We start from the raw sequence: 16,111 nt of genomic DNA, 5'->3' as shown, positions 1-16,111 counted from the left end.
CAATGAACCAATACACTAAAGTAACTGTGTTCAGTTCAGATAGCTGCATTTAAAGCCTTAATACAGTATATATTTACAGATTGTTGGTTCCACATAATGAATAATCCATGTATGTCTTTTTCCTTCACATACTTCCATTCATATACAGTATAATTCTTTTCATAATCCTGATTCTGTAGTTAAAATGGAGCTCAAAAAAAAAAAAAAAAAAAAAAAACAGTATAGAATGCTCTTTGTTTTAACACAGCAATTTTTGTTTTTATACAAAAAACATAGCAACATAGTTTTATTATTCTTTGATTCTGCTAGGAGATTCGATAGTTTTTTACTTACTTCACTAGCGTCATCACCCTGTAGAGAGAATTCCTGGATGGACATGTAGAAAACTACAAGTCACAGCCCAACTCCAGCTAAACCCTTTTAAGCAAATACAGCAAGCGGTTCAAACCACTGGAATAAACGTTGACACTTGTAAGAACCCTGTCAGTGTTATATGTTTTTCCCAACCCCTGTAATTGTCACTTTTTCTGGAGAACTTGATCTATAGGTAAATATAGGAGAAAACAAAGAAACGCTTCTGAAATAAAAAGATACAGTATCTCACAAAAGCAAGTACACCCCTCACTTTTCTGTAAATATTTTATTATATCATTTCATGTGACAACACTGAAGAAATGACACTTTGCTACAATGTAAAGTAGTGAGTGTACAGCTTGTATAACAGTGTAAATTTGCTGTCCTATCAAAATAACTCAATACACAGCCATTCATTTCTAATCCACTGGCAACAAAAGTGAGTACACCCCTAAGTGAAAATGTTCAAATTGGACCCATGTACTGAAGCTGCTGGCATGCCCTAGAAAAACTCAACATCAAAATCTCAGCAGTGGAAATACTTATGTGTAGACATTAGGCATCAGAACTCTATTATAACTTATACTCTGATTTTCAGGTGATGTTTGATTAAAGTAACCTGTCATGAGAGAAATATGCAAGCTGTCACTGCTGACCATTCTTTCTGAAAATGCTGGTACACCATTTATCAAGCTTTTTCTTTAATACATTCAGAATCAGTGACTAAGAGAATGTAAAGAAATAAAGAATTCTTACACTTTTCTGACTAGGGCTGCAACTAACGATTATTTTCATAATCGATTAGTTGGCCGATTATTGTTTCGATTGATCGGTTAATAATCTTAAGAAAAAGTGTGGTATAATTTAGCTAATATGTAAAGTTTTTTAAAAAAGGCAATTTATTCTTAAATATCTCTGTATGCAGTGGTAAAAAAAAAAAAAACAACTATATGGTAAGTATACTGTATATACTATTAGCGGATATGTAAGAAGGCCAGTATGGTGGCCTGAATTTATGGGAGGAGCCCGGGGGGTATTTAACCAGCCCACTCGCCTGTGGTCTTTGTCGGTTTCCTGTGCGCAATACTACGTCACTAGGCCGACTGCTCGAGTTTCGTTGCCATTCGGATAACTTCTCTCTACTAGAAGTCTCGTGGTTTTCGTTCCCGTTCGTGTTTTGTACAACGTCTCTGGCTCGACTGCCGCAGGTAAGGGTCTCGATTGACCTTCCTTTACTAGAAACATTTCTATTTTTGAGTATCGTTAAAACCTGAATATCTCGAAGTCATTCGTTACGAAACCGGGTCGTTATCACTCAAACCGCACCATTTTCGCAGCGCCCTTCATTTCACGGGCCTCATTTCAGTAGAAATTGCTTGAAGAAAAAACTGCACTGTTTTCGTAACTTGTTATGTTGTCTGCCTCATCACCGTGTTCCACAGACGAATCGTTGCCAGTCGCATCACGCGGCACAACGATTCGTACCTCTGCCACAACTGGCTCACGTAGGTCATTTCATCATTTCACTCATTTCTGTCACTCACTGCGCTCCGATTCGAATCCAGTCGCATCCGCTAAATGCGCCGATTCGTTCCGGTGTGCCCCTAGTTGCTCGGCCTCATTTCAGTACATGCTCCAGAGCCCGCTCGTTGCTAATCGATCCAGGTCTCTGTCATGGGAATCATTTCACTGTCACCTATTACGTTCCGAATCTAAACCAGTCGATTTCTCAAATGCACAGGTTCGATCGACGTGTCCCAGTTGCGTTGGCCTCATTTCAGTACATGCTCTAGAGCCCGCTCGTTGACGGTCGCAGGCTGCGTCCTCTCCGATTCGTAGCTCTATCATGGGAAACGTTTCATTGTCACGTAGTGCGTTCAGTTCGAATCCGGTTGCATCCCTGTGCATCGATTCGTCCGGACGGCCCCAGGTATTTTTTCAGCCTCATTTCAGTGCATGTTCCAGAGACCGATTCGGTTCCAGTCTCAGTTCGTGGCCGGCCGATCCAGGCCTCTGTCATGACAGAAGTTGTTCATTTCATTTCACTGTCACGCTCCGCGCTCCGGTTCGAATCCAGTCGCACATACACATGCACCGATTCGTTCCGGTTCGCCCCAGGTTATTTCCCACATTTCAGTACGTGCTCCAGAGTCCGCTTTGTTGTCAGTCGCACTTGCGACGCGACCATTTCGTGCCTCTGTCATGGCAATCATGCTTCATTTCATTGTCACTTACAGCGCTCCGACTCGAATCCAGTAGTATCCGTGATGCATCGATTCGGTTCGGCGTGCCCCAGAGGGAACGGCCACATTTCACTTTTTCCAACAGGTTGCCTTATTGTACGGTCACAATTACAGCACTTATTCACGCTCCCGCATTGGACACGGGTCATCCCACACTTCGTCCTTTACGCAAATGATACGTCGGATTGGGACAGCAAAAAAAAAAAAAAAAAAAAAGGAAAGGAGAGGAAAAAATGATGATAAATAAATGGCGGTGATAATAAAGGAGTAAAGGCGAAAAATGTCTACTCACCGGTGCACTTCGGGCGTATTAGCCAGCCGTTTACGTCACTATTCAGTTTACTTGTTAGGCTCCTCACCAATTGTCATCTGTTGTTTCTCTCTCCAGGTCAGTCAAGTTCAGTAGGTCCACCCTGCACCAGCTTGGACGTTATCTTCCCAGGTAAAAAAAAAAAAAAGGAGAGGGGAAGGCGTGGTAGAGGCAACAGCAACCATGCTGGTATACATATATATGTATGTAAAGGCACGCGACAAAATATATATATGTATACACGTTCGCTCCCGCCTTAGTACTCAGCAACAGGTGGATTCGCTTGGTAAAAATAGAGAAACAGTCTTGACTTATGTCACCCTCTATAGGTTCCGGTCGTCCATCCTTCATCCCCAAAGAGATAGGACATCACTCCTAGGGCACGATTCACCTGGAGCCATGTCCCAACTCGGCAGCGAAGACCTTACCGCCCCCTTGTCTCCTCGCCCGCCTTCAGTGAGCGACAGCATACAGTCCTTCAGGGGTTGGACTATCCCCAGGCTGACAGCGGAGCTGAGACGCAGGGGCATTCCCTTCCCCGCTACGGCTAGGAAGGCAGAGCTTTTCAGGCTCCTCTCTACCCCGCCAGCTACGGCCAGGCCTAGTACCCCGCCTCAGGCTACTCTCCAGGCCATCTCAGCGGCTATAGGCCAGAGTGACATTTCTAGAAACTCACCCAGCCACAACCACCCCTGTTCCGGTTCCAGTCCCGTCACCACTGCCGACAGGTAACGAAGGAACATGTCCCGTGGTCTGTCCAGCACATCTGGTGCCGGCCGGCATAAGGAAGGACATCTTGGACGGCAAGGATGTCAACCTTGCCTCCCTGCTTATTTCGGTACATGACCTTGCAGAGAACAAGGCTTACACCTGGGGAGATGTCTCCGTAGTCCTCAAAGCTAAGGACCCCAGGCTGAATCGTAAACTTTCCATCCCAGAGTTTGCCCTAGCCTTTGGGATGGTGAGAGACGTAATTTGCTCAGCATCCCCTGCCAGGAGGGAAGAGCTGGATTTGTACCTCCACACGGTAGTGGACCTAGGATACAAATACGGAGGCTTCTCCTTTTACGACTATCATCGTTCGTTCTCAGCCAAGGCAGCCGCTAAACTGGCACAGTTCCAGTCACCCACAGACTGGAGCCTTATGGACACCGAACTGTTCTGCCGGCATTTTGCCAGTCTTCGTTCACCCCTGTGTGCCATCTGCCAGTCCTCCACCCATACCGCTTCCTGGTGCGCCAACATACCGGTTAGTCGCCCGGTAGAGTTCCCCTCCACCTCTGGTGCAGCCCTAGGCCCATCAGGCCCTGCGCCAAAGAATCAAGTAGACAAATTTGGACGTACGGTCCGAACCGTAGGGGAAGCGGCCATCTGCAATAATTATAACTATGGCTCATGCAATTTTAGCCAGTGCCGCCTACTGCACATCTGTGTCATATGTCACAGAGCGCACCCCAGAAATTTGTGCGAGGTCAAAGCGCACAAGGGCTCATGACTGAGCCGCATAGACGTCCTATGCTTGGGCTTCTACCTCACTATGCACCCCACTCCTTCACTAGCCACCTTCCTCATCGGTGGCTTCACGACAGGCTTCCACACCGGCCTCATCTCCCTACCCCACCAAACCTACGAGTGCAGAAACCTCCGCTCAGCAGCCTCTGACGAGCAGGCCATTGACCAACTGCTGCAAAACGAGGTGGAACGAGGCTTTGTCATAGGTCCCTTCACACAGCCCCCCTTCAATACGTGGAGAGTTAGCCCTATTGGGCTTGTCAAGGTCAAATTTTCTAATAAAAATCGTTTGGTGTACGACCTGTCTGCGCCTCGTTCTTCCCACATTCCCAGCTTAAACTCCTTGATTCCTTACGAAGAGTTCTCATTAAAATACGCCTCTGTGGACATGGCGATTCAGGCCATCCTTAAAGTAGGCACAGGTGCGTGGCTGGCCAAAGCCGACATATCCGACGCCTTTAAACTATTGCCTATCCACCCGTTCCTCTGGTGCTGGCACGGAATTAAATGGAGAGATCAATATTATTTCGCCACTAAGTTAACGTTTGGCTCCAAAAGCAGCCCGTGGCTGTTCGACACGTTCGCTCAGTCTCTTGAGTGGATTCTCCTGCACAAGGTTTGTTGTCAGCAAGTTATCCACTACCTGGATGACTTCCTATTGATTGAACAGCCGGGCACACCTCCAAGGGACCTCGACAAATTAAGGACCGTCTTTGGGAACCTCAATGTTCCCATCGCTGAACATAAGGTGGACGGGCCCGCACAATCAATCACCTTCCTCGGAGTCAATCTAGACACCAGCTCCATGCAGGCCAGCCTGCCCCTCGACAAACTGACCCGCATCAGGGCAGTTCTCCACGAGTTCACCCGCACCAGGAGATGTACAAGGAGGCAGCTACAGTCGCTATTGGGCATGCTCAACTATGCCATGCGTATAATTCCACAAGGTCGCTCCTTTGTCTCGCGCCTGTTGGTCTACCTTTCTCAGGCACAAGACCCGGATCAAGTCCTCTGCCTAGATACCGCAGCCTTAGCAGACCTGTCGATGTGAGACGAGTTCCTGTCCACCTGGAACGGTATCTCTCTGTTCATCCCGTGTATCTCACCTCTCTCGCCACAGGTAGTGACAGATGCCGCAGCCTCCACAGGGTTTGCGGCAATTTTTGGCCACCATTGGTTCGCCGGACCCTGGCCTTCTCAAATACTCAGGATCCCTGGGTTTAGTCAGTCTTCATTCCTTTTCGAGCTCTACCCCATGGTAGCAGCCGCCCAGCTCTGGGGTCATACCTGGACAGGACAAACTGTAGGTTTCACCACCAATAACCAGGCCACAACCGAAATTGTCAACAAAGGCAGGTCTAAATCTCTCTCCGTGATGTCCTTCCTACCTAGGCTGGTGCAGCTGTCTCTGCAGCATCAGTTTAATGTTTGCTGCACGTTTATCCCAGGAAAGTACAACCGTGCAGCTGACGCACTGTCCCGCTTTAATTTCCTGTCCTTCTTTCAGCAGGTTCCCAGTGCAGATACGGTGTCAGCTCCTATCCCGCATTGGTCTCAGTTGACCCTGGACTAGAGCTGCATCTACATAGAGCCACTCAGCTCATCAACCGTTCACTATCGGACAATACTCTGAAAGCCTACCGGGTAGCCTGGAAGGCGTTCAATACATTTCTGGTTGCCTCCACAGTAGGCACCCCCACAGATGCTAGGCACATACTAGCCTTCAACTCATACTGCCATAATCAACTGGCCTTGTCCTTCAACACCATCCGCTTATACTTAGCTGGCATACAGCACTTCCTCTCACTTCAGGATCCTACCAAACCGTCCATCTTCTCGTCCCACGCGATCCGAGCCATCCTGCGCGGCATCCAGAAGCAACAGCCGCCAATAAAAGTCAAACGGCTCCCCATCACCAGTTCCATCTTCAGGGACATGTCCACCATGCTTACCAGCTACCCCTTCGGTGTTCTCCCCAGTCTGGTCATACAGGCAGCCATTTACCTGGCCTACTATGGCTTCCTACGGCCCAGCGAGTTCACTCATAACAGCCCACACAGTCCAGTCCTTCGCAGACGTCATCTGCTCCGTCACCAGGACCATTCCTCCTCCACCTCTCGGTAACCAAGACCCAGCAGACAGGCACCGGCGTAGATATCCACCTCTACAAAACCAACAACGCCTGGTGCCCGGTCGCTGTGCTTACACAGTTACTCTCTCGGCTACCCGAGCTCCCGGACTCTAGCCCTCTTTTGTCCTTCCCGGTCAAACCATTAACGAACTGCCAGTTCATTAAACATGTTAGGATTCTCCTCCGCAACTTGCTCCTCAATCCCGGTGAGTATTCCGGCCACTCCTTCCGCATTGGAGCAGCTTCATCCGCATCCCGACATGGGGTCCCGGACCACGTCATCAAAAGATTGGGCAGGTGGAAATCGGCCTGCTTCACTCGGTACATCCCTAACCCACAGGTAGAGATGTCTCGGGCATTCACTCAACTGGCTCAATAAAGATTAAGCTGGAAACAATAAAACTCTCTTATCCCTACCTAAGTGTTTTGCCCCCTTATTTTGGTATACCGTCCATTAGACCAGGGCACACTTTCAGGTCCATTTCATATAGGGTATCTCATGATAAGTTTGTATTGTTCGGATACGTATCGGTCATAGGGCTTCAGCCATAAATACTGTATATACCACTATTAGAGGAGATATGCTGTATATACTATTAAAGGGTGAATCTGGTAAATATCAGACTCAGAGATCAAATCTTTTCTAAATACTCAGCGGCTGAAAAAAGTACAGATGTGAACGTGTCCCATAGGAAACCATGTAAATGAACTGTAGTGCGTTTCTGTAAAAAGCACCAAAAAACTCATAGATGTAAACCAGGCCTAAGACGTTTAGTAACATAATGGGGTTAAAAAAACTAAAATTAGCCCTTTATAGTACAAAAAAAAGAAAAAAAAAGCAGATAATCACTACTGTAAAGGGGTTTATTTTTTTACTGTAGAACTGTGAAAGTAATATTTACAGTAGCGATTATTTGCTCTTTTTGTACTATAAAGGGCTAATTTTAGTTTTTTTTTAACCCCATTATGTTACTGGCCAATTAATAGATTCTGAAAATAGTAATCGATTAATTTCATAATCGATTCGTTGTCGATTAATCGATTAGTTGTTTCAGCCCTATTTCTGGCACTAAATTGATGGAAGTTTGTTCTGGGTCCAACAGTGCCAACTCTGTGAAAACCCCTAGGCCAGTGATGGCGAACCTTTTTGAGCCCGAGTGCCCAAACTGCAACACAAAACCAACGTATTCATTTCAAAGTGCCAAGATAAACAGAACTTGATGAGCGTGTGCTGTGATGTCTGGGGGTGAACATGGGACACATCAGAAACCATTGTGCATTCACTATGTAGTGATAGTGTTAGATCTAAAACTAGAACACATTTTGACAAAAGTTAAATTTTTTGGAATCTGTCCTAGTATTGTGCAATCAAATTCCAGGATCACTATTCTACTAACTATATATTAATATTCAATACAGTCAAGTTGCATGACAGGTGCACTTTAAATGACTAGTTGTTCAGTAGAAGCACTGGCTGGATGATAAAGAAATCCTGTTACAGGGGTGACATGCAACCAGCAACTCTCCAGCTGCAGCAGAACTTCCAGTCCCCCCATGATCTGCTGGCACACATTATGCACTGTTTGGTTGCCAAGGTTTGTTGAGATCTGTAGATCTACTCCAGCTAAAGATGTACTGGTTGCTCTGCATTGCTGTAGCAGAAGACTACTTCAAAAATCTCTCATTCCTGACTATGTTCACAGTCCTATATGTCCAGGAAACATCCTTCAGAACGGAAACACTCAAGGACAACTGTAGCAATAATGCTTTACCAATGCAGTTCACTCCACAATGCTGTGCAGTTCATTGCATATCAAATGCAAACTCCCAGTAGCTCTACACTTCTTCCCTGTATAATGCCGGTGATTCTGGACTGTCTGTCATGTGACTTGTGTCATGAAATACAGGGGGATGGCAGGGACAAAAACGATATGTATTTACATCTCACTGTACTGCAGTGGTCTTTGCTAAATCCCAGCCAGATAAACCTGAATAGCCAACACAAAGTATCATCAAAGCTCATATCCTACAGAAAATGCTTCCAACAGCTTTGATAGAGAGTAACACAGACAGCATATACACGACATTATTCTGACCATACCCTTCCATATTTTGTGGCAACGTTGGGAACAAGAAGAAAAAAAAGAGAGGTCCCCAAGAAATAGATTCTATTTCAAGAGGCACAGAAACAGTGTACACAGCTAAAGACATTTATTCCCCACACAGCATGTACACTTACTTTAACAACACTTGCCACAGCACTCCAATAATAAACCCATCAGCCGACTCAGTTCCCGGGCTCAAGAACGGCCTGTGATTGGGCATCTTCCCCACCACATGTTCTGCCTGCCATCCAACCCAGAGCGACTCTTCATCCAGTCCACGCCCATCCTAGACACGGCCCCCCATTGGCTCAATCCCCACCACATGTTCCACCTGCCATCACACCCAGAGCAACCCTTCATCTCATCCACGCCCATCCTAGACACATCACCCCTGCCCAGAGACTTGTGGGAAATGAAGTTCTATGGAGAGGGGAGCTGTGCATGAAATACACCTCCGTACAGGATTTTCTCACGTGCCCACAGAGAGGGCTTGGCGTGCCGGCTGTGGCACGCGTGCCATAGGTTCGCCATCACTGCCCTAGGCAAACCTTGGGGCCCCCCCTCACCAGTTTCTCATGCATGCACTCTAGTGGGATAACACTGAACTAAGTGCACATCAGCCGCTAGATGGAGATAACATATAATACTGTAAATTACACTTATGTCGGTTACATGAAATTTATGTAGGTTACATGAAAGCTGAAAGAAGATGGCAAACTGTAATGTGAACCTATGTCTATGGTTTATGTACTTTCAGTTGTTGGGCACATTAGATGTATACAGTATTTTCTATATAGAGTTTTTAAAGTGGTTCTTCAGTCAGGTTGTGAGCAGGGAGGTGGGGGGGGGGGGAGAACTGACACCTAGGTGATTCCACCATAAACTCCCCTCCCTCCAAAAAAAAGGTTTCCAAAACACAAAGAGGTGGGGGAGACATAAAGCAGGACTTAGGTTGAAGTTTTTTTTTTTTTTTTGAGTTGATTAATTTATTTTTATTTATTTTTAAACAATTTAAAAACTTCATTGTCAAGATCAAATCAATATCATTTTGATCTGTTGTTGCGGCACCCTTAAACGGCGTGGGCCCATAGGTCAGTGCCTATTCTGACTATTTGGTAATCTGGAACTGGGTTCCAAGCAGTCAGCCAACTAGCATTTTCAGCATAAGCCCTGGTTCACACCAGTGCAATTTGTCATACAACTTGACAGTACAAGTCCCACACCATTGCTGGCAATGGCACTGTTGAAATTGTTGCGACTCAAGTCAAAGCAACTTTTGGAAAAACCTTTTTTGCGATTTCATTGCAACTTGCATTGACGGCTGTTAAATGAAGTCGCAAGCCGCAATGAAATGGCACATCAAAATCGCACTGATGGGCGGCTTTGAAATCATGCTGAAGTAGCATGATTTCAAAGCCACACTGGTGTGATCCAGGCCTCAGTGTCTTAAAGTTAAGACTTTTCTATGTATGCACTCATGTTCTAGTTGTGTCACAATTATTTTTTTTTATATAATGTGCTAAAGCTGTTCCCTGGTGCCCTACCACAAGACAAAATTACATCACTACGTATTCCTGTTGACAAAACACCTAGAAATATACTATTGGTTATAACACTCACAGTCGAAAATCAAAAAGGTATTAAATCTGTCATGCCTCAAATGACTGTGTCATAAATAGGGATGGTTAGCATGATGTCCTTTCATCCCACACTGGACTAAACTTCATACCTCTTTCTCATTTCTACAGAAATCTTTTGCGTGTTGTAACCTGTTGTTTCTTAACCATCCCATTTTTCTCCATCAAACAATGTAACTTACTTTGGGGTAGAACTAGTTTTAGGCACCGGATATCTTGGTTCAGCTTTTAATTCTTCTTGAGAAGATTTTACTACTGATGTTTTTGGTTTCCTCTGTCTTGGTGGTGAAAAAGATGATGTGCTTCCCCAAGTTAAAGATTTGGCTGCTAACACAAAAAAAAACCTTTAAATCAAGTTTTTGGGTTCCAAAATTTCAGTATGTGTTATATTATTATAACGTTTGTGGTTTGAAAACAAGTTAAAAATCTACAATTTTCCTAAGAGTTATTAGCCAGAATAAATATCTTAACTTGACCTCTATGACTGATCTGCTTGCTAAATTATTCTTACAATTTTTAAAGTCGATTGGTTTTCAACCATTATGCTAGGTTCACACTATTGCGGCTTTGCGTGAATGGGCTGCTGTGCCTGCGTTTCACGCAGGAAATACGTTCCTGCAGCATTTTGAAAATGCAGCGGTTGGGAAATCACATGGTGCTTTTGAATCATGCTATTTTCCTGTGGTTCCCGCACCTGCAAACATGATTTGTTTTTAGATGTGTGGGGGTGCCATTAAAGTGATTGTAAAATCAATTCCCCCCCCCCATTAAAATAACAAACATTTCATTACTTACCTGCTTTTTGCAATGGTTTTGCACAGGGCAGCCCAGGTCCTCCTCTTCTCGGGTCCCTGGCTGGAACTCCTGGCCCCTCTCTCCTGCTGAGTGTCCCCACAGCAAGCAGCTTGTTATGGGGGCACCTGAGCCGAGCAGCAGCTCCATGTAACCATTCAGATACAGAGCTGCAGTTAGGCCTGCCCCCCTCTCTCCTGATTGGCTAACTGAGTTCGATTGACAGCAATGGCACCGCTGCTGTGTCTCAGTCAATTAGGAGGCAGAGTCCCAAATGGACGAGGCACTCCTGGATATCGCTGGATAGAGATGGGGCTCAGGTAAGTGTTAAAGTGACTACTGCACACAGAAGGCTTTAAGATAGAAAACCTTCTGCCTTTACAACCACTTTATGTATGAATGGCAGCCCCACACGTTTTAAAGACCAGCGCATTTTGGCTGTGGGTGGTTGCAGGAACAGGTGTGATTCTCACACCTGAAATAGTATGAACCTAACTGTAGTGGAAACTGGACCCTGTTAGTGAGAGTGTTGCATCAGAAGAGAATGCACAACTGTGCTCTCATAGCTATGAAACTTAACCCTCATCTACCTGAACTTGTAACACTTCACCTAACTCCAAGTATAGTGCCCTAACTTAACTTTCCCCAAATTTAACACATAACCTGTCTCTAAAAAACATTTAGGATGAGGTTAAATGTTTAATCCTCTAATGCACTTTCATCATCTATGAGCATAATAAAGTACATCAACGGTTTCACACCCCCATGTTGAGATAAAATAAACTCCATATCGTACCATCAGTAAAATGTTGACTTGTTGAAACACATTTAAAGGATGTTGATAATTGCTCCTCTGCTTTTTGAGTTACGTGCTTTGCAAGCTTTTCATACATTTTCTGGATCCCTGGAAATGTTTTCTCCCTCATGTGTCGGTTAATTTGCCTTGCATCCATTAATTTATGGAACTTGTCACTGGGGATTCCACACATACCCTGAAAAGAACAAAATGTGTTATTCATCTCTACAACTATACAAGTATAAGCAGCATTAAAGTGAACCTGTCACAAACAAAAAGGCTCTTAGACATGAAAGAGTCTGCTCATTAGATGAAGTAACATTTTCACTGAGTCTGCCAATGTCAACTCTGTTGCATACATAATAGATTTTTCTACAGTTGATTACTCAGCAATGGAAGCATGCATTAAAATAGTAAAAAAAATATATATATTTTGTATCCGATTTATAATGCCAGGATTCAATCTTATATGTGAAACATTCATTTTAAACTGGTTGTAGAAATTGCCAATTATTAATTATGTGATGTAAGCTTACCACTTTAAATCCTAGGACTTCCAACCTCTCTTCTAGGTCTTGTTCAATGACATTCCTGATTGTCTTCCTTAACGAATGGTCATTCTTCACCTCATGTCTCACATGGTACTTGATGGTGCCTTGTTCTTCATTTCCCCAGTCTGTAATCATTTGAGAAAATAAAGTCTTCCTGTATTGTACTAAACTAGGAGAAATCAAACTACAATCTGGTAATGCTGCATCCTTGCACTCTATACTAAAATGTAACTCTGGGTAAAATAAAAATTAGACTTATGATGCAGCCTGTCACTAGAATTAACACAACAGCTTTTGTTTTTATGAGTTCCCTGTAACACAGCTTTATTACCTGTTGGTCCTGCCAGTAGATTTGTTATGTTCCCCTTCCTGTCATTTGGTGACAATGCTGTTCATGCTGCAGTGAAATCACACACCAGCATTTTCACCCTGTGGGACAGTGTATGTCGTTTCAGATGGACTTTGAACTTTGAAGCTTAACTTGGGCAGCTATAAAAGGCACAAATTCAGGAAGTTGTGCACCCATTAACTACTTTAACCCCGGAAGGATTTGCTCCCTTAATGACCAGGCCATTTTTTGTGATACGGCACTACGATGCTTTAACTGACAATTGCGCATGCAACGTTGTTCACTAGGAGCGGCAGATCTCTCTCTACTTCCCTGACAGAATAGGGATCTGTCTGTTTTCTCAGGAGCGATCGCGGGTCGGCGGCAGACATCGCGGCCGGCGGCATCGGCTCCGATGTCACGCCCCCTATACCTCATAAGGCGGCTGACGTACACCTATGGCGGTGTATGCAGCCGTGCCGACCTGCCGCCGTATAACGACTATGAACGAGTATATATATAAAACGACTAACAAGTGGTAAGGTTTTTTTTTTTTTTTCCTTTCTATTAAACAAACTTGTTATAGTTACCTGCTCTGTGCAATGGTTTTGCACATAGCAAAACCTGCCAGTGCTCCTCCTTCCTTAGAGTACTCCCCCAGCAAACAGTTTGCTGAGGGGGGGGCTCATGTGGGTTCGCTCCCAAGCCACACTGTTTTAACACACACAGTATTGGCTTGGCTTTACCCCCCGCTCCGTTGTCACTGGATCAATCTTCCCTGTGAGAAGGAAGAGAGAGCAGTGCTGCTGCTCTCCTGCACAGCGCTGAACCAAGATGGGACTCAGGTTAGTATTTAGTATTTAGGGGGGGGGGGGGGACTGCACCTAAAATGTTTTTTACCCTAATACAGAGAATGCATTACAATAAAAAAAAAAAAAAAAAAACTTTAGTCTTTACAACCACTTTAAAATATCATTAAATAGTTTTTTTAATAGATTTGTTTTTTTTATTTAATGCAAGCAGTGCAAGTATCTAAATGAGAGATGACAGATAGATCAGTGGAATAATGTACTGCTCATCTTTTCACTGTTCAGTCAGTCACAGGGTTAGAGGGGGGGAGGACTTGTAGGTAAAGGGGATCTGCAGCAGAGAAAAAACAGGTTCTCTCCCCTGCCAGTCAGGGCTGTGTAAATCACAGGACTGTATGGACAGTGTGATATTGCGGGATGTGTAACTCAGTGGTAGATGCGTTTTCAGTGAGTTCACAGCCAACAGAAACTTCAGTTTAAGGGCGTGGTAGCCCACTTTTATTGAAAGTAACAAAAATAAAAGTTCATACATGCACGGGTTGCCAGCGCAGGGGTTCTTCTCCCAAAAATTACAACAAAACAAAAATGCCAAGCCATCTGGCTCTCAAGGCTCACTCAGTCTTGGTTGCAGTACAACGCTGCGCAGGCCCACTCCTGGCCTCTAAGAAGGGGCTCCGATGTCACGCCCCCTATACCTCATAAGGCGGCTGACGTACACCTATGGCGGTGTATGCAGCCGTGCCGACCTGCCGCCGTATAACGACTATGAACGAGTATATATATAAAACGACTAACAAGTGGTAAGGTTTTTTTTTTTTTTTTCCTTTCTATTAAACAAACTTGTTATAGTTACCTGCTCTGTGCAATGGTTTTGCACATAGCAAAACCTGCCAGTGCTCCTACTTCCTTAGAGTACTCCCCCAGCAAACAGTTTGCTGAGGGGGGGCTCATGTGGGTTCGCTCCCAAGCCACACTGTTTTAACACACACAGTATTGGCTTGGCTTTACCCCCCGCTCCGTTGTCACTGGATCAATCTTCCCTGTGAGAAGGAAGAGAGAGCAGTGCTGCTGCTCTCCTGCACAGCGCTGAACCAAGATGGGACTCAGGTTAGTATTTAGTATTTAGGGGGGGGGGGGGGGACTGCACCTAAAATGTTTTTTACCCTAATACAGAGAATGCATTACAATAAAAAAAAAAAAAAAACTTTAGTCTTTACAACCACTTTAAAATATCATTAAATTGTTTTTTTAATAGATTTGTTTTTTTTATTTAATGCAAGCAGTGCAAGTATCTAAATGAGAGATGACAGATAGATCAGTGGAATAATGTACTGCTCATCTTTTCACTGTTCAGTCAGTCACAGGGTTAGAGGGGGGGAGGACTTGTAGGTAAAGGGGATCTGCAGCAGAGAAAAAACAGGTTCTCTCCCCTGCCAGTCAGGGCTGTGTAAATCACAGGACTGTATGGACAGTGTGATATTGCGGGATGTGTAACTCAGTGGTAGATGCGTTTTCAGTGAGTTCACAGCCAACAGAAACTTCAGTTTAAGGGCGTGGTAGCCCACTTTTATTGAAAGTAACAAAAATAAAAGTTCATACATGCACAGGTTGCCAGCGCAGGGGTTCTTCTCCCAAAAATTACAACAAAACAAAAATGCCAAGCCATCTGGCTCTCAAGGCTCACTCAGTCTTGGTTGCAGTACAACGCTGCGCAGGCCCACTCCTGGCCTCTAAGAAGGGGCTCCGATGTCACGCCCCCTATACCTCATAAGGCGGCTGACGTACACCTATGGCGGTGTATGCAGCCGTGCCGACCTGCCGCCGTATAACGACTATGAACGAGTATATATATATAAAATGACTAACAAGTGGTAAGGTTTTTTTTTTTTTCCTTTCTATTAAACAAACTTGTTATAGTTACCTGCTCTGTGCAATGGCTTTGCACATAGCAAAACCTGCCAGTGCTCCTCCTTCCTTAGAGTACTCCCCCAGCAAACAGTTTGCTGAGGGGGGGCTCATGTGGGTTCGCTCCCAAGCCACACTGTTTTAACACACACAGTATTGGCTTGGCTTTACCCCCCGCTCCGTTGTCACTGGATCAATCTTCCCTGTGAGAAGGAAGAGAGAGCAGTGCTGCTGCTCTCCTGCACAGCGCTGAACCAAGATGGGACTCAGGTTAGTATTTAGTATTTAGGGGGGGGGGGGGGGGGACTGCACCTAAAATGTTTTTTACCCTAATACAGAGAATGCATTACAATTAAAAAAAAAAAAAAAAAAAACTTTAGTCTTTACAACCACTTTAAAATATCATTAAATTGTTTTTTTAATAGATTTGTTTTTTTTATTTAATGCAAGCAGTGCAAGTATCTAAATGAGAGATGACAGATAGATCAGTGGAATAATGTACTGCTCATCTTTTCACTGTTCAGTCAGTCACAGGGTTAGAGGGGGGGAGGACTTGTAGGTAAAGGGGATCTGCAGCAGAGAAAAAACAGGTTCTCTCCCCTGCCAGTCAGGGCTGTGTAAATCACAGGACTGTATGG

General features: G+C 44.6%; 1 protein-coding gene across 4 annotated transcripts in view; it reads right to left on the bottom strand.

Annotated features, from left to right (window-relative positions):
- Positions 1 to 16,111, bottom strand: part of DZIP1 (DAZ interacting zinc finger protein 1) — a 151,245-nt gene that overhangs the window by 48,546 nt on the left and 86,588 nt on the right. For 3 of the 4 annotated variants that reach the window (XM_077483032.1, XM_077483034.1, XM_077483035.1), the window contains 3 exons: positions 12,417 to 12,556; positions 11,881 to 12,076; positions 10,475 to 10,619 (listed from right to left, as the gene is read on the bottom strand). In XM_077483032.1, coding sequence (XP_077339158.1) covers positions 10,475 to 10,619; positions 11,881 to 12,076; positions 12,417 to 12,556 — 481 coding nt within the window. The remainder of the gene's footprint in view (positions 1 to 10,474; positions 10,620 to 11,880; positions 12,077 to 12,416; positions 12,557 to 16,111) is intronic. The other variant, XM_077483033.1, reaches the window with a different exon arrangement.

This window comes from Lithobates pipiens, unplaced genomic scaffold (assembly GCF_037356315.1).
Source record: "Lithobates pipiens isolate NorthernLeopardFrog02 unplaced genomic scaffold, aLitPip1_a1.2 Scaffold_16, whole genome shotgun sequence".
Classification (NCBI taxonomy): Eukaryota; Metazoa; Chordata; class Amphibia; order Anura; family Ranidae; genus Lithobates; species Lithobates pipiens.
The sequence above is the reverse complement of the archived record's forward strand: the minus strand, read 5'-3'. Positions and strand labels throughout refer to the sequence as shown.